Here is a 20,834-nt window from a genome sequence, read left to right as displayed (position 1 = left end):
CCTTCTGGTCACTGCAGTTGTCGGGGATGCTTGGCCTCACAGGCAGATGGCTTAGGGCCCTCTCCACTTAGAGACAGAAAAACTCACCTCCTGCTCCTGGGCTCAAGCCTTGGCTTTTGTCTCTCTGACTCTCACTGTTAAGTCTTTTGTAGTTAAAATACATTTGTTCCTGCAAGGATCTTCCACCTCCTTGGAGAACACAGGCCTCCAACATCTCCGGCAGCCTCAAGTCTGTGACATTCTGGAAGCATGGAAAGCCTGGATTTGCTGGGATTCCTCATCGTCACCTTAAGTTGCAATGTGACCATTGTGGGTGAGTAGCAGGACAGCCTCCAAACTCCTGTCCAGTTTTTGTTTTCATTGCCTTGTTCAAATCCAATCCTTTTTAAAGCATGGAGGTATTTCCTCATTTTCAGTTTGCCTGGCTCATCCCCAAAAGAAAAGCCTGTGCCTTGCTGGAGGGGAAGGGAGAGGTGGCATCAAGTTACTTCTACCTGCCCCAGGGTGGCCCCATCCTGTAAGGAAGTCTTGGGTGTGATCCCTGTTCTCTGACAGTCTCCTCTTGCTGACGTGGGGGTGCTGAGTTGGGAGGCTGAAGTAGGTGGAAGAGGGGTGTTTTTGTGCAACCTTTTTGTGGTCACATTAACCAGAAAAAAAGAGCAAAATATTAAAAGTTAGTTCATATGTGCCTTTCAGTGGTTCTCAACCTTCCTAATGCCCCGACGTATTTTCATTGTTACAAAGGGGTCGCGACCCACAGGTTGAGAACCACTGTCTTATATTAATCTGAAATAAAAAAATAAAACATGGAAAGAGATAATTGGAAAGAAATAACAACCAAAAATTAGACCCAGTCAGTTAATAATAAACACATTTTTCATTCATAACTTAAACTATAAAAAAATGAAAGCTAGTAAGAAAGTAATGCCTGGGTTAGGTTTTCGTCTTGTTCATCTTTTGAAATTTTTATCTTTAAAGCTTCATTTGTAAAGATGGATAATTTCTCTCTGCACTTTATTTTTTTATTTTTACTTTTTTTAAATCATAGCTGTGTGCATTAATGCAATCATGGGGCACCATACACTGGTTTTATAGACCATTTGACATATTTTCATCACAGTGATTGACATAGCCTTCCTGGCATTTTCTTAGTTATTGTGTTAAGACGTTTATATTCTACATTTACTAAGTTTCACATGTACCCTTGTAAGATACAGCATAGGTGTGCTCCCACCAATTACCCTCCCTCCTTCTCTGCACTTTAAAACCAAATCTCTCATTACATTTTTAGCAAAGAAAATAATAAAGATTTTCGTTTGAGGGAGATGAGTCTAATTTTCAGAGACGTATGGGTGTCACAGAAAAAAAGATTGAGGAAAGGACTAATTAATATATATCTGAAATGTGGTGATGCTTTTCTTACTCATTATTTATTTTGTAGAATTTAAACAAAATAAAGTTTGTTTTTTTTTTTGTAACCAAGTCTCACTCTGTCAAATGGTCCTCTTGCCTCCTGAGTAGCTGGGACTACAGGCACCCACCACAACGCCCAGCTAATTTTTCTCTTTCTAATAGGGCCAGGGTCTGGCTCTTGCTCAGGCTGGTCTCAAACTCCTGAGCTTAAGCAATCCATCTGCCTTGGTCTCCCAGAGGGCTAAGATTACGGGAGTGAGCCACTGCACCCAGCCAAAAAAATCAACGTGATGTTAAATGTTCAAGTCAATGATTTTATCACATAATATGTTATTCTTTGAGTTTGACAACCTCTATTATAATAGCATTTTGATTTTCCAATGTCCAATTACGTTTTCTCTATCGCATCAGAAAATACAATATTTACAAGTTATCACGGCTGTTTTTTAAGTGTGTTCCAAAATAGGTGGTCCATGTCATGAAAATAGTGTTTCAAAGTTATTTTGGTTTCTTAGACAAGTCTCATGCGTTCATGATAAATTTAAGAAAGAGAAGCCTCATTATTTCATAGTGATTGAAATAGGGGGAAAGGAATTCTGAACTATTAAAACATCGGAAAAATGGAATGTTCTTAAAGAAATTCAATTTCAAGGACCATGGGGCAGCATTAAATAAAAGCCCAGTGATTAAATAGAGATCTTGGTGTGCCATTATCATAAATAAAAGACTAACTGAAATTAATAGTTTGAATTGCCTAGACAGTTACACCAATATGCTAAAATCCTTTAAAAAGCTTATTCTCCTAAGAAGCAAGATCTTATTGAAATCATTAATCTGCTCAGCTAAACTAACCTTCAAGACCCCTCAGTCCAGGAGACATTACCAAAAGTCTGAACTAGTGCAGTCAGCTGAAAATAATTTCAGTACAGAACGCTTTTGAAAAATCACTCCTCTCTAAGCAGCTTATTAAGAAGTAGGTTCAGTGCTCAACAAATATTTGTCAAATGCCTTAACTGGCTGATACTCTCTGGCTGTGACTGAAACGTGCTTATTGACTTCTCAGCTGTCCAATCTCATTTGGGCGGTGCCCATAGCACAGTGGTTATGGCTCGGACCACATACACCGAGGGTGGCAGGTTCGAACCCAGCCTGGGCCTGCTAAACAACAATGACAACTGCAATAAAAAATAGCCGGGCCTTGTGGCGGGTGCCTGTAGTCCCAGCTACTTGGGAGGCTGAGGCAAGAGAATCCCTTGAGCCCATGAGTTTGAGGTTGCTGTGAGCCGTGTGACGCCACTGTACTCAACTGAGGGCGACATAGTGAGACTCTTGTCTCAAAAAATAAATGAATAGGGCGGCGCCTGTGGCTCAAGGTGTAGGGCGCTGGCCCCATATACCAGGGGTGGTGGGTTCAAGCCTGGCCCCGCCAAAACTGCAAAATAAATAAGTAAATAAAATAAAAATTAAACAAACAAACAACTGTCGTTGGTAGGAACGATGTTGACACAGTGGTGACGAGGCCGTTCCTGTCACTTCTTTTGCAGGAAAGGTCTGGCTTGTCCTCATGGTGTTGCTGAGGATGGCGGTGCTCGTCCTGGCAGGGCACCCCATCTACCAGGACGAGCAGGAGAGATTCGTCTGCAATACTCTGCAGCCGGGATGCGCCAACGTTTGCTACGACGTCTTCGCCCCTGTGTCCCACCTGCGGTTCTGGGTACTCCAGAGCGTGTCTGTGCTGCTGCCGTACGCGGTTTTCAGCGTCTATGTAGTCCACCAGGGGGCCGTGCTGGCCGCCCGGGGGCCCTGCGGCTCACACGGAGCGCCCTGCAGCGCGGGCCGCGGCGACCCAGGCCCCGGGGAGAGGCGCCGGGCGCCCCGCAGCCGCCCGCGCGTGCCCGACTTCTCCTGCGCCTACCTGGTCCAGCTCAGCCTGCGGACTCTGCTGGAGGCAGCCTTCGGCGCCTTGCACTACCTCCTCTTTGGATTCTTGGTCCCAAAGCGGTTCTCATGCACCCGCCCCCCCTGCACCAGTGTGGTGGATTGTTACGTGTCTCGGCCCACGGAGAAGTCCATTATGATGCTCTTCATCTGGGCGGTCAGCGCGCTGTCCCTGCTGCTCGGCGTGGCCGACCTGGCGTGCAGCGTGCGGGGCAGAATGCTCAAGGGCAGAGGCCCCTTGGTCAGTGAGGAGTGTGGAGCCCTGATGCCACCTCCCAGCCACGGTGCGGGGCGCCGGGTGGGCGGGTGGGAGCAAGAGGGGGCACCCGCTAGCCCTGGCACATGGATCCCAGGGGCTGGTGCCAACGGCGAGGCCGGTGCTTCGGGGCAGACGGGGCTTCCAGATGAAGACCAGAATGAGATGATGTCCTTGGCCAGCGACAAGCTGTCCCTGGCTTGCAAAGAGCCCCACGGGGAGGCCGCCCGGGAGCCCAGGAGCAAAGACTCTGTCCCTCAGAGTAGGCTGGCGGGACCCCACTCCTGTAGTCAGCTGCAGCTCTCCGGCCGGCTGGTCAGCTCTGGCAGTGCTCCTCATCTGAGGACCAAAAAGTCCGAGTGGGTATGAAAAACGGGAGCCCCCACAGCGCTGAGTGAGAGCAGCTGTCCCGCGCAAACGGACATGCTGGTGAAGAGAGAACGCACACTGGATTTGGCACCTGTAAAATCTTATCACTCACTAAGTTCCCTAGAACGTTAACAGCCAGGAGGGCGAGTTGGCCGGAGGACAAATGGACTTTACAGTAGACACTCTGACATTCTCTCCGTGCAGATTTAATAACCACAACACTTTCTGTTGACAAAGAGCTTGTGACGTTCAAACGCCCCAATGAAGCTGAAATGATTAATTGGAGGGTGTCACTTCACCGACTATCATGAGCCGGTTCTTAAAGCTTGTTTTAATATTTAGCATGTTCTCTACGTGAATGGAGCTCATGGATGCTTCCATATTTCCTGGTGAATAATTATTATGAGGTTTTGGTTTGGGTTTTGCTTTTCTGCTTGGATGAAAGAAATGTCTCTTATGCATGTCAGCAATAGAAAAATGTTAGTTTAACTTCTTTAAACCCCTTAATAAAACAAATGCCAGTTGCATGGTAGCATCACACTTCATTGCACAAGATCTGCCTAACGAACAGTTGGTTTTTTTTGGGGGGGGGACATTGTCTATGGGTCTATGTATGTGGGTGTCTATGCATGTGGGTGTAAGGACGACGTGGGATGAGCCCTGGCGGCAGAGCTGTCCCTCGTGTGTGTTAGCTGAGTGGCTTCCTCACTGTGTACAGGGAGGACTTAGGTTGTTAGGGAGCGGCTGTAGACTCATCCTAGGCTTTTGGTCCAGGCCTCCTCTGTGTCCTTCAGAGTGTTGACATGATTCCGATTGCCCTGAGGACTTCATGACATTCCAGGGGAGCAGAGGAGAGACCCTTTGACTGTTGTGTTCATGCTTTTTGTGTGTACACTGGGGATGGACCACCGCTCCAGGTCTTGGGCTGGGCTTCTAATCTGTGCCTCTCTGTACTTTTTGGATTCAATCTGATTTTGAACTAGGAGCTGCCCAATTTAAGGCATGGCTTTGAGTTTGAGTTTTAGTGCTGTCCTAAATCAGGCAGATGCGAGGGTATAAGATAGAAAGATCTGCTCTGGGGCAGGACAAACCAGCTGACCTTCATTAAGGGAGGAGAAGGAGCTCTCTGGGTATAGTTCTAGAAGGGATGGAGAGCTCAGGTCCCCACATGTGGAATGACTAAGAAAGGAGAACCACCCTTCACTCCAGCAACTTAAAAAAAAAAAAGTAAATTGATTCACTCGTGAAAACAATGGACACTGTTAACAGTTCTAAGAAGGCCTTGACAATGAAATATCTACCAGGGTGGAGGATACCAGCCTCCTTGTCGTATCTCAAAGCAATTGGTTAAAACTTAAAAAAAAAATCCCAAACTGGTTTTGACATATGAATGTGCCTCAGATCCCTTTCTTCACTATTTATTTGTTTATTTATTTATTTTTTGAGCTCTGTCCTATCTGAACAAAGCCTCACTCTATGACCTTATTAACCTTAACTGCCTTCTTTTCTTTATTTTGATATTATTTTTTATTAAGCCATAACTTTGTACATTGATGCATTTATGGGGGTTCAGTGTACTGCTTCGCTATACAACGTGAAATGCTTACACTGAACTAAGTAACACATCCATCACAACTATACTCATTTCTTAATAGTTTTAAAATGTACCATTGTATCATGTACATTAGGTGAGGTCCCCCAAATACCCTTCTTCCTCCCATATCCCCCCTCCTTTCCCTCTCTTTCCTTTTCCCTTCTACTTTCTGAACTATAGTTATGTTTTGCCATTCATGAGTGTGTAGGTGATTATATATTGATTTCATAGTAGTATTGAGTACATTGGATCCTTTTTCCCCCATTCTTGAGATACTTTACTAAGAAGATATGTTCCAGCTCCATCCAGGTAAACATGAAAGATGTGAAGTCCCCATATTTTTTATGGCTTCTTAGTATGCCATGGTGTACATATACCACAATCTGTTAATCCCTTCATGGGTTGATGGGCATTCTTCACTATTTAGACCAATGTCTGGCATGCAGTGTCTGATATTTATGAAGTATTCGTGGGCAAATCTTGTTGTCCCTTGCAGCATGCAATTCTGGTGGGCTTCTCAAGGCTGGACATAGTCTTAGAGATACAGGATTTCTTTTGGGGTATGGTACCATATAAGAAATACGTACCATAGTGGGGCTCATGCCTATAATCCTAGCACTCTGTGAGGCTCACTTGAGGTAGGAGCAGAAAGATCCCTTGAGCTCAGGAGTTTGAGACTAGCCTGAGTGAGAGTGAAACCCTGTCTCTATAAAAATAGAAAAATTCATGGTGGGCAGCTGTCGTCCCAGCTACTTGTGAGGCTAAAGCAGGAGGATTGCTTGAACCTGGAAGTTTGAGGTTGCTGCGAGCTAGGCTCAAGCACCCCAGTATGAGCCTTGGTAATGTTGAGTAATTCAAGTCAACAAATATTGGTGGTGTGAGCCTGCGGGGGCCTGATAATAGCTGGAGGAAGAAAGTAGCCAGGCAGAACTGGGGCTCCCTGTCGGCCCCAGAGAGACCAGGGCAGAGCATGGCTGTGTTCCTTCTACCACTGGAGTCTGAGCTCAGCTTTAGATTTACAAGCAAGCATGGCTTTATTTGGAGGCCCTGGGAAGGTGTACATTGGCCTCTCTGCTGATCAAATCCCACCATGAGAAAATCAGAGCCGTGAGGTTTGTTGCATGGAAAACTGTAAATGCTCCTCAGAGCAATGGGTGCTAAGAGAGAAGGGGTAAGGCGATGAGCCTGGGTGAGAACTGGGTTCTTGTCCCATGTCCACCATTCCTTGGCAGGTCTAGCTTTCAAGGACTTCAGTTCAGAAAGCTTTTCCCAGACCAGTCTGCAGGTGGATTGTAAGGAGATCCAGCAATGATGGGAGCCCACTGGTGGAATCTACACTGTGAGCCAACATGCATTGCTGGCTGCCTGCAGAGACAAAAATGAAAGAAAGATTAGAGGATCAATGAGCTTATGTTCGTAAAGCAGGTTGTGCTTAGCCAGGAAAGGTATTATTTATGGAATTAATAATAAAGGCGCTCTTTTTTTTTTTTTTTGGTAGGATGTTGCAATCTGCTGTGAGAACCTTTTTCGAATTACCTGCGTGTAATTTTAGTTTCAGGCAAGAGGCAATGAGCAGGGTGGTGCTTTGTAGGCGAGGAGAGGGGACATCTGGGTTTCTCAGGCACAGACTTGCTAAAGATCTCCCGCAAGGATCGTGTCTCTGCTGCCAGGAGCTTCAGGGTTCCGACTCCAGGGGCTGGGTTAGCAGCAGACTGGTGAATCTTGCCAGCTGTATTTTGGTTGTGCTGTGGGACAAATGGTTCCTAGAAACAAAACAAATCTGTTTCCTCCCCCTGCGCTGACATACACTTATAGATACGTTTCCTCCTGGCCGTCAATCATGGAGCAAATGTTCTTCCTCAGGGAAATTTCTAGATGAGTTCCATCTCTGTTCTGTGACCCCAGAGACCAAGTGTTCTCATAAACTGAACCTGGATGAAATGTGTCTTGTGGAGAATTTCAGGAAATTAAAAGTTGGATGGAAAAAACTAGATTTTGATAAAAAAGAGTTCCTCCCTCCCCAGGTGGGTGGAACAGGATGGACACAGCACATTTAGAAGACTGAGTGGGGGGCCAGTGACGGCTCACACCTATCAGGCCAGCACTCTGAGAGGCAGGCGGAGGAGGATTGCTTGAGCTGGAGAGTTGGAGACCAGCCTGAGCAACACAATGGGATTTGATTTCTATAAGAAAAAAAAGACCAAGAACAAGCTGTGGGTGTGGTACCTCACAGCTTTAGTCCCAGCTAAGTGGAAGGCTGAAGCAGGAGGAATTTGAGGCCCAGGAATTTGAGGTTACAGTAACTCGGATGATGCCATTGTACTCTAGCCTGGGTGACAGAGAGATACCCAATCTCCAAAAACAAACACACACACACCAACAAGCAAAAAGAAAGCCAAACATACAACAACAAAAAAGATTGGGGGATTGTAAAAAGTGTGCCTGTCACGACCCTACACCTAAAATTTAGTGTTTGGCTTCTGTTTCTTTTTAGGAAACTTCACACACACACACACACACACACACACACACACACACACACACACACACACACACACACACACACACCCCTTGACTTATCACACGAGCTGCCAGCACACTGTGGTGGCAAGAGTTCTAGCTGAAGGTCACTACTAGTCCATACCACTGAATACTGAGAACCTCCGCCTTCTCAGTACCGAAACTGGCATATCACAGCCGCTTTCTTTCAGAGATTTGTGGACGTGGAAGTGCCCTGCGAGGGACATAGCCATGTATTGCTGGGAGGTGCTTCCTAGGTTACAAAATCATCAATGCGTGACAGATCACGGCAAATAGGTTTCTTCAGGAGTCTGTGACAACTCAGCATTGCTGCAGGAGGAAGACGTAGGCAGCGGCCCCAGGTCTTCCCACATCCTGTCTTACCAGCAGAGGCCTCTCTTGGACCGTATTTAAGATGCAATATTTGTAAGCACCAAAATGCAATGCTAATTTACTTCTGGCAATACCCCCCTTAACCAGTTTGTGAGTTCCTGCTCATTCTTTTCACTCTCCTCTTTTTTTGGTTTATCTCTGGCCAGGTAAAAGTAGGATCTAAGAATTCTCAGCAGCAGATCTGAGAATTTTATTGGGTTATGGTGTTTTTGTTTTGTTTTTTGAGATAGTCTCACTCTGTTGCTCCAGGCTAAAGTGATATGGCATCATAGCTCACAGCAACCTCCAACTCCTGGGCTCAAGTGATCGCCTTGCCTCGACGTACTGAGAAGCTGGGACTGTAGGCGCCTTCCAGGACACCTCGCTAGTTTTTCTATTTTTACGAGAGATGGGGTCTCATTTTTGTTCAGGCTGGTCTCGCCCCCCTGGGCTCAAGCAATCCCCCGCTCTGCCCTGGCCTCCCAGAGCGCTCAGATTACAGGTGTGAGCCACCACCCCAGCCTGCTGGGTTACTTTCATAACAGGGAGGGTGAGAAATTAGGGGTAATAGAGGAATTGTGGGCAATCCTGGCCTCATGGGAAGGAAGCCATTTAACAAGACAATGATTCATCCTCGTAGGGTTCAGATGCAGCCTCTTAATTCCAATTTATTTTCTTTATTTTTGCCCAGCGTGTTTGCCTGTCCTTTTGCCTGGCTTTTCACACAATCAGGCTCCAGCCTGCCAAGGTCGGAGACGCAGATCTCTGGCTTGAGACGCAGATCTGTAATAAAAGATGACAGCTGAGACAGAACAGACAGTGGCGGACCTGGGTAGCTGCTGCACACCCCGCATGTCACTGGTGTCCCTGCTCAGGAGGCTGCCTGGCGGGTCTGCCGCCAGAACACAGAAGTCTCCTCTTCCTCCGTTTAGGGTTTCTCCTTCCAGCCGTTTACGAAGCAGCTACAAAAATTCCCTCATAGTTGTAACTTGTCAAATAGAGTCTCTGCAAAAGTGTTCAAGGTTTCTCCCCCTGGGTTTATGAACTGACATGTTATTTTACATTTAAGAATCTTTTCCCCTTTTGCTTGTTGCTTTAGAAAGTTCAAGTGCTTTTGATATCAGAAGTGATATTTGAGAAGCTTTTAAATGTCTACGAATTGGTCTTCCTCACCTGGGATAGTTATCTGAAAAAAGCCTCAGGCATCATTAAAGTTTATGCTAAGCATATCCAGTGCCTTCTCCTTCAGAAATGAAAATTTGGTAATTTTACAGAGGTGGTTTGTGGCATTGGCCATTGGAAGGACAATTTTCTCCTTCCTTCTTTCTTTCTTTGACAGAGTCTTTACTTTGTCACTCTTGGTAGAGTGCCATGGCATCACAGCTCACAGTAATCTTAAACTCTTGGGCCTGAACCATTCTCCTACCTCAGTCTCCCAAGTAGCTGGGACTATAGGTGCCCACCACAATGGGCACCTGACCAGTTTTAGAGATGGAGTCTCACTGTTGCTCAGGCTGGTCTTGAACTTCTGAGCTTAGGCAATCCATCTGCCTCTGCCTCCCAGAGGGCTAGGATTACAGGCATGAGCCACCTTGCCTGGCATGAATTTTTTTCTTTTTTTTATAAATATCTTCTCAACTGACTGTTAAGACAGTGCCAACAACATGCAGCCTTCCATTTGTGATGCTGCCATAATTTCATGGGCTGAGCATAAAACGCTAACCTTGAAGATGCTGTTTCCCTCTGCTGCTTTGCCTAGAACTTGGGTAACCTCCCTCCAGGTAGATGGGGTACCTGAACTCACTCCCCAAAACCTGTAAATGATATTCCCCATGAGCATGTTTAACAGAGTCATAGATGAAACATGTTAACAATATTTTAGTAATTAACTAGTCATTAGCTACATTAGAGAATAATATTAGAGAATTTAAACTAAACAAAGTTTACAAATTGGGACAACTTTTTAAGGAAGTCCATCAATTAGATGTATTTAAACATGTCTTCCATGTTGTAATTTTTTAAAACCCAATTTTCCTCCATACATGAGGAAATTGCCTTTTTGGAATAAATTTCAATCCAGATTAAACTCAAAAAACCAATGCTACCATTCCAGCCTGTGGCTTCCCACTGCTGAAGAGATGGCCTGGCCGCATTCCCAGGCTCCTGTCTTATTTATTTCATGTCAACTTCGAGGCACTCAGGCCCATCCACACTTGGGGAAGAGGGAGGAGGAGGAGACAGTGTCTTGAGGGGACAGGTGTTCAGGGGTCAGAAGTTATAAAACTCTACTGCTGGTTGGATTCGGGGTATTAGGAGGAGGTGGGAGAATCCAGCATGGTTTTCTTGGTCACATTCACCCAAATAGGACACCCTAGTGGAGGAGAGAGATGCTGATAGTTGTAGAAATTTAGGTAGTTCAGAAGTGCTGGGGTGGCCTTACCTTTAGGAGATGCCTGTGGGAAGCGCTCAGAGAGGAGTTTTGTTGGAGACAGATTTAGAAGTAATCAATGCAGAGCCACTGTCAGGTTCTCGGGTGATGTCACCCACCATCTATCCTGTGCTTTAGGCAATCTCAGGCTTCCTGTGTGACCCTAAGGGACAGGAAGAGCTCACAGCATCAGCAAGTGATTGTCCCTAGATCACTTTAAAGGGAGTGAGTTTCCTTGTTTTCCAGTTTAAGAACCAGGCCTTCCAGTAACAAGCTGTGATTTATTCACCCTGCACAGGGACTGGGTTGACGGAACGAACTGCAGATCTACAGTATTCCAGAAGTTCTCAAATATCTATGCCGACATATTTTTATAAAACCCTGACCTCTTGCCATATCCCCTTTGCTGACACTACCAAGGTTTCCATTCACCACCTCTGAAGGGATAATGGTCTGTGCCATGTCCCAGGTGGGCCCATGGGGTCACCTCCTTCCCTGGCCAAGATGGGGATTTGTGTTTCTCTGTCATTGCAGGAGGGGAGTGGTCAGGTGTTCTATGCCACCTTATTTGATGAAGAGAGAACAAAAATGACTTTTTTACTACATTAATTTTATTTTTATCTTATTGATTTATTCATTTTTTAGAGACAGAGTCTCACTTTGTCGCCCTTGGTAGAGTGCCGTAACGTCACAGCTCACAGCAATCTCCAGCTCTTGGGCTTAGGCGATTCTCTTGCCTCAACCTCCCAAGTAGCTGGGACTACAGGCGCCCGCCACAACACCCGGCTATTTTTTTTGTTGCAGTTTGGCTGGGGCCGGGTTTGAACCCGCCACCCTTGGTATATGGGGCTGGCTCCCTACCCACTGAGCCACAGGCACCACCCTATTTTCATTTTTTATTTTTATTTTTTGAGGCAGAGTCTCATTATGTTGCCTTCCATAGAGTGCTGTGGTGTCACAGCTCACAGAAACCTCAAACTCTTGGGCTTAAGCGATTCTCGTGCCTCAGCTTCCCAAGTAGCTGAGACTACAGATGCCCACCACAATGCCCACCTGTTTTTTTGTTGGAGTTGTCATTGTTTTTAGCAGGCCTGGGCCGGGTTTGAACCTGCCAGCCTCGTTGTATGTGGACGGCACCCTGACCACTAAGTTACCGGTGCTGAGGCAACTACATTAATTTTATAGGCAGGAGTTGGCATTAAACCTGATTTTATCTTAAAACTGTCTTCGTTATATTGCTGCTTCTGTTTCTCATCGTTGCTAGGTTGCATTTTCCTTCAATTAAATTTGCTTTTTTTGGGAAATATTGTATGTTTGAGTTTCAACATGCTAGTACATTTTATTGTCAATTTTGGTATCCAGACACAAAGGCATGGGACATCATGGCTCGTGAGTGCTCGTGAAGAAGACGTGGCTGGAGGGGCTGCCTGGCCTGGTGGTGATTGGCCTTTCTGGAAAAAATGGCCCCAGCACCCAAATTGAATGTGTTATAAATTCGTGGTCTCCTCCAGCCCCAGGTTTTCCTAATGCTCTCCATTCACCATTTCAGACTTTCTCCCCGCCTCACACCTTGGAGTGTGGCCTTACTTCCCCACTGAAGTGGGAGCTTCTCCACGGCCCACTACTTTCCACCCTATTCCCCAACTTCCTGTTTGCCATGTTATGTTTTTCACGAGAGTCTCAGATTCCATGAGGACTTTCTGTGTGCCAGGGAGCAGATTTGTCTCTTCTCTTGATTTTCTTTCCCTCCCTCCCCTCCTTCTTTTTTTTTTTAGACTGAATCTCACTTTGTGGCCCTGGGTAGCTCAAAGCAACCTCAAACTCCTGAGCTTAAGCCATCCTCTTGCCTCAGCCTCCCAAGTAGCTGGGACTACAGGTGCCCACCACACCACCTGGCTAGTTTTTCTATTTTTAGGAGAGATGACATCTCATTCTTGCTCAGTTTGGTCTCAAACTCCTGAGCTCAAGCAATCTACCTGCCTTGGCCTCCCAGACTGCTAGGATTATAGGAGTGAGTCACTGTGCCCTGCCCCTTGTGTGAATTTTCTAACTTAACCTGTCATCACATCCCTATGACATAGGCATAATAAACTTAGAGAAGTTTCTGTGAATTCCAAGTTCCCCACTATAGCCTTCACATATGGCATCGCATCAGGACTGGATAGGTATTCCATAAAGAATTCTTCAAGTTAATTTTAATTTGGAGAAACTTAAAGCCCATGGGGCAAAGACTGCAGATAGGGAAGGTTGGAAGACATGAGCTAAAGAGGTAATCAGTAACAGCGTGCTTGTTAGAGTTGATAGAGGACCCAATGGGGAACACAGGTGGGAGGATTGCCTTTGAACACAGAAGGGAGATGTCTTCTTTGGAGAGCAGAGGAGAGGAAGTTAGGGTGGGAGCAAATAAGGATGTCCTTGTGGAGGGGGTGAGTATCCTAACACACTAGGCTCTAGAAAGGTGGTGTCTTGAGAAGGGGTGTCTATCCTGGAATAGCTGCTGCAAAGTATGGGTGAGGAAATTGAGGACACACAGAAGAGATCACCTGGGGTTCTGGGGGTGGAGGAGGACAGTATTTATTGAGTGCCCACTGCATACAAGAGCATAGGTCAAGTCATTCAATCCTCTCAGTAGCCCCATGAGTACTATTTTGCAGACAAGGAAATGGAGGCTCATTGGTAGTTTCTTACAGTCACCTGAGTGGGGTGGGGATGGAGGGAAACTGGGGTAGGGATTTATATCTGACTCCAAAAACCCACGTCTTTCCCCACTGCCTCTCCCTACTGCCTCTTTCAAGCTTCTGACTCATTATAGGAGACAATCCCTTTTGTTCTCACACCATAATCAACTCTTGGCTTGCTCAAGGCTCTTTAATTGTTCTTTTTCTGGTCCACGAACAGAGAGAAGATGCTTATGGTCACAGAGGTATTACCTTTGCCAACTGTTGATTTTTGTAATCCAAAGAGGATTTCCAACCTACTTGATTAACTCACTCTACATTTCTCTCTTCCGATCAGGTGTGGAGACGTTTGTTTGCGTTTGGTCCTTTTTATCAGGTAACAAACATGCACAGATTCTGTCTGCTCTTGGCCTAAGTAATTTCAACTTTAAATTATTATATAACTTAGATTTCAAAAGTGATATAAAACCTAATCCAACAGGTCATTAAGACAGAGGTGTGAAATTATATTTCTATAACTCTTGGAATTTTTTTCCTAGGTGGGTAGTGTTCTCATATGGTTGATATTTGAAATTCCCCATCAAAGACTCAGTTTTTTTTTTTTTTTTTGAGACAGAGTCTCACTATGTCACCCTCGGTAGAGTGCTGTGGTGTCACAGCTCACAGCAACCTCAAACTCTTGGGCTTAAGCGATTCTCTTGCCTCAGCCTCCCAAGTAGCTGGGACTACAGGCACCTGCCACAATGTCCCGCTATTTTTTGTTGCAGTTGTTGAGCCAGCCTGGGCTGGATTCAAACCTGCCACCCTCAGTGTATGTGGCTGGTGCCATAAAAAGACTTGGTTTTTGAATGAAGTCTTGAAGCTGGGATACCTTTTAACCTCCAAATGCCTTGGGTAGAGGGTCTTCCTAAATCCGTCAATGATGATTTGTTGAGCAAGACAGATTAGAGAGAAATGATGGTGAGGAGAGGAGGAGGAATATGAACCGAGCTGGTGCCCTGGATTTCTTGGGGGTGGAGTGGTTGGCACCAAAGAGGCAAGGGGGAGCAAGAGAGAAAAGATTGGAGTCACAATGGCCAACTTTGTGAAGGAGATGCTGTAACATAGAGGAGGGAGCCCGGGCATGGAAGGGGCAGGACAAGCAGCTCACGGTGCTTGGGGAGGCCGAGGTGCAGGCCCCAAGTTCAGAATCATAGCAGGGCTAGGTAAGCAGCACACAGGACAGCAGGGGCTGGAGTGGAACCTGGTGGCTTTGAACATTTGGGGAGTGGCAGCTTGCCGTTATGCATACATGGATCAGAGAGGCGTAAGGGGCTAAAGTCAGGACTAATTGATGTGTCAGCAACTTCCTGTCTCCCAGTGGGGCCACCAAAGGTTCAAAAAGACGCCTGTGGGTCAGCTCAAGCTAAAGTAGTGTATGTGTAGTAGGACGAATGGGGTATTGGAAAACTTCTCTGCACAGGCTTGCCGATGACCCTGGATGTATTTCTTTCTTTCTTTTTTTTTTTTTTGGAGGGACAGTCTCACTATGTTCCTCTCAGTAGAGTGCCGGGGCATCACAGCTCACAGCAACTTCAAACTCTTGGGCTCGAGTGATTTTCTTGCCTCTGCCTCCCAAGTAGCTGGGACTACAGGCACCCGGCACAATGCCTGCTATTTTTTTGATGCAGTTGTCATTATTGTTTTAGCAGGCCCGGGCCAGTCTCGAACCCGCCAGCCTCAGTGTATGTGGCCGGCACCCTACCCACTGAGCTGTGCGTGCTGCCTACCCTAGATGTATTTCTAACACCAATATTTCTTTCTTTAAAAAAACTTTTTTTTAATTTTTTGAGACAGAGTCTTACTCTGTTGCCCTGGGTAGACTGCCATGGTGTCATAGCTCACAGCAACCTCAAACTCCTTGCCTTGAGCAATCCTCTTGCTGCCTCAGCCTCCTAAATAGCTGGGATGACAGGTGCCTGCCACAATGCCAGCTAGTTTTTCTATTTTTAGTAGCGATGGGGTCTGGCTCTTGCTTAGGCTGGTCTCCAACTCCTGAGCTCAAGCGATCCACCCACCTCGGCCTCCTAGATTGCTAGGATTACAGGAGTAAGCCACTGCGCTCGGTCCCAGCATTTCTTAATAAATTGTAATTTCTTAGATATTGGTGGGTCAGAAAACATATTCTTTATGTGATTTTTTTTTTTTTATACTCCTAAGAAATCCTGGTATGGATGGGACATGTGTTCTGTTCTCAATTGCTCTCCTGGGAGTCTTGATGGGTTTGGTTAGCAAAGACAGTAATAACACCTTTCACTGTAAATTAAGGGATACAGTACAGGGCTATATGCATACCCGAGAAAGAAGGCACAGAAAGACCCCAGAGACACAGCTCACCTACTTCTCAAATTTTCAAGTTTCAACTTGGAACTTCCCATTCCAAGTTCAATAGGGTGTCTACAGATTAGGCTCAGATTTAGAGGCAAAGTTTAGGTCTGGGGAATCCCATAATATAAGGGGTTGAATGGCACCCAATTGTTTAGGTAAAGTCTTGATTGTGCTAGGAAAATAACACTGCTGTACTGATAATCCAAATGGAATTAACACCTTTTGCTGTTAACTTGACACTTCTCACACAAGTTAATGAACAAATTTACAGTAAAGCCAAATCAGTAACTCCAGGGGCCTAGGAAACTGGGTTGTTGAGTTCCTTCAGACCTACTTTTCCTTCACTGAGTTTGGAGACATCTGTGTTACTCTTGCACTAATCCTCCTTGAGTTGGCACAACATGATTGTGCTGGAAAGATTCATGGAATTCACCACATTTATCCTTTCTGTGTGATTTGGAAAAATCCAATCTTTGGTCTCAGGCGGCTAAATCCTCTGGGAATTTTGAAGTGCAAATATACAAAATTATAATACGGTGTAAGGTTCTGTTAATCTTAAGAGTATGTGAGTCATTTTAAACCTAGAGTATTTCAGGCTTAGTCATTTCCTTCATGTGAAATCCAACTTTCCAGCATAAAAATTCTAAAAAGTTTTCCAGCCTATAGAATTATAAACCTAAAGTATGAAGATTGTAGGGATAAAACAGTATTGCAATGTGGCTGCAGCCTTTTGTGGTGAGTGCGATTTAAAATTTTTGTGCCTCTTCCGAGAAATTTTCTTCTCATCATCTCTCTTCTTCTCTCCCATCTCTATTCTTGCTGTTTAGTTTTACCGTGAGCTCATTTTCTCCACGGAGAGGAGATGAAGAAAGTTGTCTGCAACTGACTCTGGTACTTTTCAGCCCCTCCTGCATTATGGGAGTCGGTGGAAATGCTGAGCGTCATTTTCAGTTCTTTGTAGGTGCTCAACAAATACGTATTGAGTGGATGGGTTTTTAGATCAGCACCCATTTCAAAGACACAGTAGAAATTTTCCCTTTGCAGTGCGTGAAAGCATTCGTACTCAACTAATCTGATGACTTTGGAAGTCACGAACATCTTGGTGAGAAGGATAGCATCTTGAGTTTCTTTCTTTTCTTGTAAATACAGATTTAAAATGGACTATTTTTAGTTCAATCATGCCATTTGTCTCTTCGAATTATGCGAGAAGGGCAGAGTAATAATTATCATCTTCATTTCATGCATGAGAAAAATCAGGTTCAGAAAAGTTAACAAGATTACAGGCTAATAAAAGATGAAGGCTAGAACATAGAAATTCTGACCTTAGTCTAGTTGTCTTTTTTTTTTCCTTCCCTACTTTCAATAGAAAGCAGAGTTAACTATGGTGACAGCAGGGGGTGGGGGATGGGACTGTGACTATATTATCATGTGGCACTGTGATAGTCATCATTACCATTCAACAAATATTCCCGGTTTTTCTTTTTTTAGGCAAGTGGTAGGATCGCTTTCCTGCTCCACGTGGGGTAACACGTGGCTACATGACTTGCTTTGGCCAATGGTGCATGTAGATAGGATCTGTGTCATTTCCAGAAACTTTAAGAATTAGTACTCGAATTGATACCTTCTCCCTCACTGATGCAGAGATCATGAAAGCGCATGCCAAGGGTCAACCCGGTCCTGGATCTTTGAGTGCTCAAGGTAGATAGAATCGCTTTGCTGACAAATGCCGGACACGCGTAAGTGATATATCCTTTTCTTGTTGTGTTGGTTAAGCTGCTGAGATTTTAGAGTTGTTCATTATTACAGGAACACCGAACTTACTCAGATTGTTAGAGAAATTAAGGAGCATAAATGGGTAAAGAATTTACCCATTACTCATCCCTGAGAGGATGAGCCCACAGAATAATTAGTGACTGGATGAAGCCCAAGGGATGAATTTCTTTTCTTTGTGCCAATGTTCTGAACTCATAGACTTGAACAAAATGCAAAATCCTGGGCTCTGGAAGGGCATTTTTAAAGAGGACACGCTTATATGTTCATTTTTATAAACACAGTGTCCTACAGCTACGTATTATATTTCTAGTCCTGGTGTGGTAGGCAAAATAATGTCCATATCCTAAACTCTAATAGTTCCTACAATTTGCGAATGTGTTCCCTTCCATGACAAAGGCATCGTGCAAATGTGATTAAGGTAAGGATCTTGGGATGGGTTATCTCTCATCCTGGATTATGTGAGTGGGTCTAGTGTAATCACAAGAGTCCTTATAAGTGAACGAGGGAGACAGATGAATCAGAGGAGATTTGATATCAGAGGCAGAGGCTGTAGTGATGAGATTGCTGGGAGGGGCCATGAACCAAGGAGTGTGGGCACCTCAAGAAGCTGGAAGAGGCCAGGAAACAGATCTCCCTTAGAACCTCCGGGAGGAACATAGTCTGCTGACACCTCATATCAGCTCAGTGACACCAGTGTGGACTCTCAGCCTCCACTAAGTTTGCGGTGATTTGCTCTAGTAACAATAAGAAACGAATTCCCCTGCTTCCTATTATTGTTGATATTTGATCTCAAGGGAAATATGGCAGAAGAATACAGGAAACTCAGTGCAAACTCCATCATTTGAGTCTCTGGGCAACATGTCATATGATTTGCACTCAAAGACCAGCTCAGGTGGGGAAGCCTTCTCTGACCCTCCCATGCTTTTCCAACTATATAGGCAGGTGTCCTGTAGGGATCAGGGATCAGGAAATACTTTAATTCTCAAGGTAATTATTGCTGGTAAAAGACTTATCATATTTGCCTTTTCTGCCTTAGAGTTCTCAAAGAAGTTGGGATTGCAGAGCCATATTTTGGTTTGTTACTGGAATAAACCAGCTGCCTGTTCATTGCACCACCTGGGGCTGGCATAGAAAATGCACAAGGAAGGTGGGAAAAATCACCTGCACCATCCCTTCATGTCCACGTACAGAATGTGGAACTGGATGAGCTGAGTGGCTCTCAGTCCCACTGAGTCAAAATCTCTGGTTGGGTGGTGGTGGGAGTCTGGGCATCAACATTCCATAAATGGTAGTTCTTTCATACAACCAGAATCAAAAACACTGACCTAGATAGACTCATGATTTTCTTCAAGATGAGAAATGAAATGATTCTGTGAAAATGGCTTTCTGTTTGATTCTAGCAAATCCCTTTCTAATAAGGAATTCAGAATTTTTACTAGCCAAATTTGAATAAAATATGGCTGCCTTTAGTTTTTTTTTTTTTAGAGACAGAGTCTCAGTTTATTGCCCACAGTAGAGTGCTGTGGCGTAACAGCTCACAGCAGCCTCCAGCTCTTGGGCTTAGGCGATTCTCTTGCCTCAGCCTCCTGAGTAGCTGGGACTATAGGCGCCTGCCACGATGCCTGGCTAAGGCTGGCTGCCTTTAGATTTAAAGAAATATTTTATGCTTCTTAACAGTCGATAGTTTTTAAGGTAATTATGGTTTCTAAGAGAAAGTAAATGATCTGGGTTTGTATTAAGGCATGGGGTAACATGGCCTGTCTGACATTGACATTAGAGGTGGTCTCATGCTCTTTCCTTGGGGTGGGAGTATAGTCAACTTCCAGACCAGGATCATGCCCTGGGATTTAGCCTCCTACAGAGAGCCATTTCCAAAGTGAAATGTTGGGGTTGGTCTGGATTCTGGGCAGGACCAATAATGAGCTTTCCCCCCTTATATAGGCAGGTGTCCTGTAGGAATCCGGGGATCAGGAAATGCTTTAATATCTTTACCCCAAATCCATAGGTGTACAAGGTCCCTGTCATCTATGCCTTCTAAAAATGATGTTTGTTTTATTTACTGTCACTACCAACTTGCCCATTTTTGCTTTAAAAATGCTTATGGAGAAGAAAACATGGTAAATTTTTCATGACATTGGATTTAAAATACAGGCAACCAAAGCATGCATGAAATGGGACTACATTAAAATCAAAAACTTTTGTGCATCAAAGGACACAACCAAAATTAATAGAGTGAAAAGGCAACCCACAGAATGGGAGAAATATTGGCAAATCACGTATCTTGTAAGGAGTTAGTATCCACAATATATAAAGAACTCCTGGAAGAAGCCCAAGTGCCCATTGGCCCATGAATGGATTAATAAATTGTGGTATATGTACACCGTGGAATATTATGCAGCTTTAAAAAAGATGGAGACTTTACCTCTTTTATGTTTACATGGATAGAGCTAGAAAATATTCTAGTAAAGTATCTCTTAGGAAAAAAATATCCAGTGTATTCAATACTATTATGAAACCAATTTATAATCACTCACACTTTCATATGAAAGATAAATCACAACTATAGCCCAGGATGAAGGAGGGAAGAGGAGGGGGATGAGAGTGGAGGGGGAGGTTTAATAGAGGGAGGATAAATGGGGGACCACACCTATGGAGCGTGTTGCAAGGGTACAAGTCAAATCTATCAAGTATAAATAACATAAATGTCTTAACACATTGATCAAGTAAATGAGGTGAAAGGTATGTTAATTAGTTGGTTGTAAGCACTCCAATTTGTACAAAAAATCAACACATTGAACCCCACAAAGACATAAATATATTCATGATCTATGTGTATATGACTTAATAAAAGAAAAAAAAAAGAACTCCTACAATTCAACAACAAAACGCAAAATAACTTGATTAACAATGGGCAAAGAAATTGAATAGACAGGTTTATAAAACATGCTTGATGGCATACAAATGGCCAACAAGCATATGAAAAGATGCTCAACATCATTAATCATCAGAGGACTAGAAATCAAAACCACCATGGGGCATCAGTTCACAGCCATTAGGATGGCTATTATGCAAAAAAATCCATGTCAAGAAAAAAATTTCGTGTCAAGTAAAAATAGTGTTCATCGT

The 20,834-nt window shown here is 44.5% G+C and overlaps 1 protein-coding gene across 1 annotated transcript; it reads left to right on the top strand.

Annotated features, from left to right (window-relative positions):
- Positions 1-249: 249 nt before the first annotated feature.
- On the top strand, positions 250-3,976 carry GJD4 (gap junction protein delta 4). The gene is made up of 2 exons (XM_053572585.1): positions 250-313; positions 2,958-3,976. The coding sequence occupies exons 1-2, from the start codon at positions 250-252 to the stop codon at positions 3,974-3,976; spliced, it is 1,083 nt and encodes a 360-aa protein (XP_053428560.1).
- Positions 3,977-20,834: the final 16,858 nt, after the last annotated feature.

The sequence above is a fragment of the Nycticebus coucang genome, chromosome 20, assembly GCF_027406575.1.
Source record: "Nycticebus coucang isolate mNycCou1 chromosome 20, mNycCou1.pri, whole genome shotgun sequence".
In the NCBI taxonomy this organism is placed as follows: Eukaryota; Metazoa; Chordata; class Mammalia; order Primates; family Lorisidae; genus Nycticebus; species Nycticebus coucang.
Note: the sequence above shows the minus strand (reverse complement) of the source record. Positions and strands in the feature narration are given on the sequence as shown.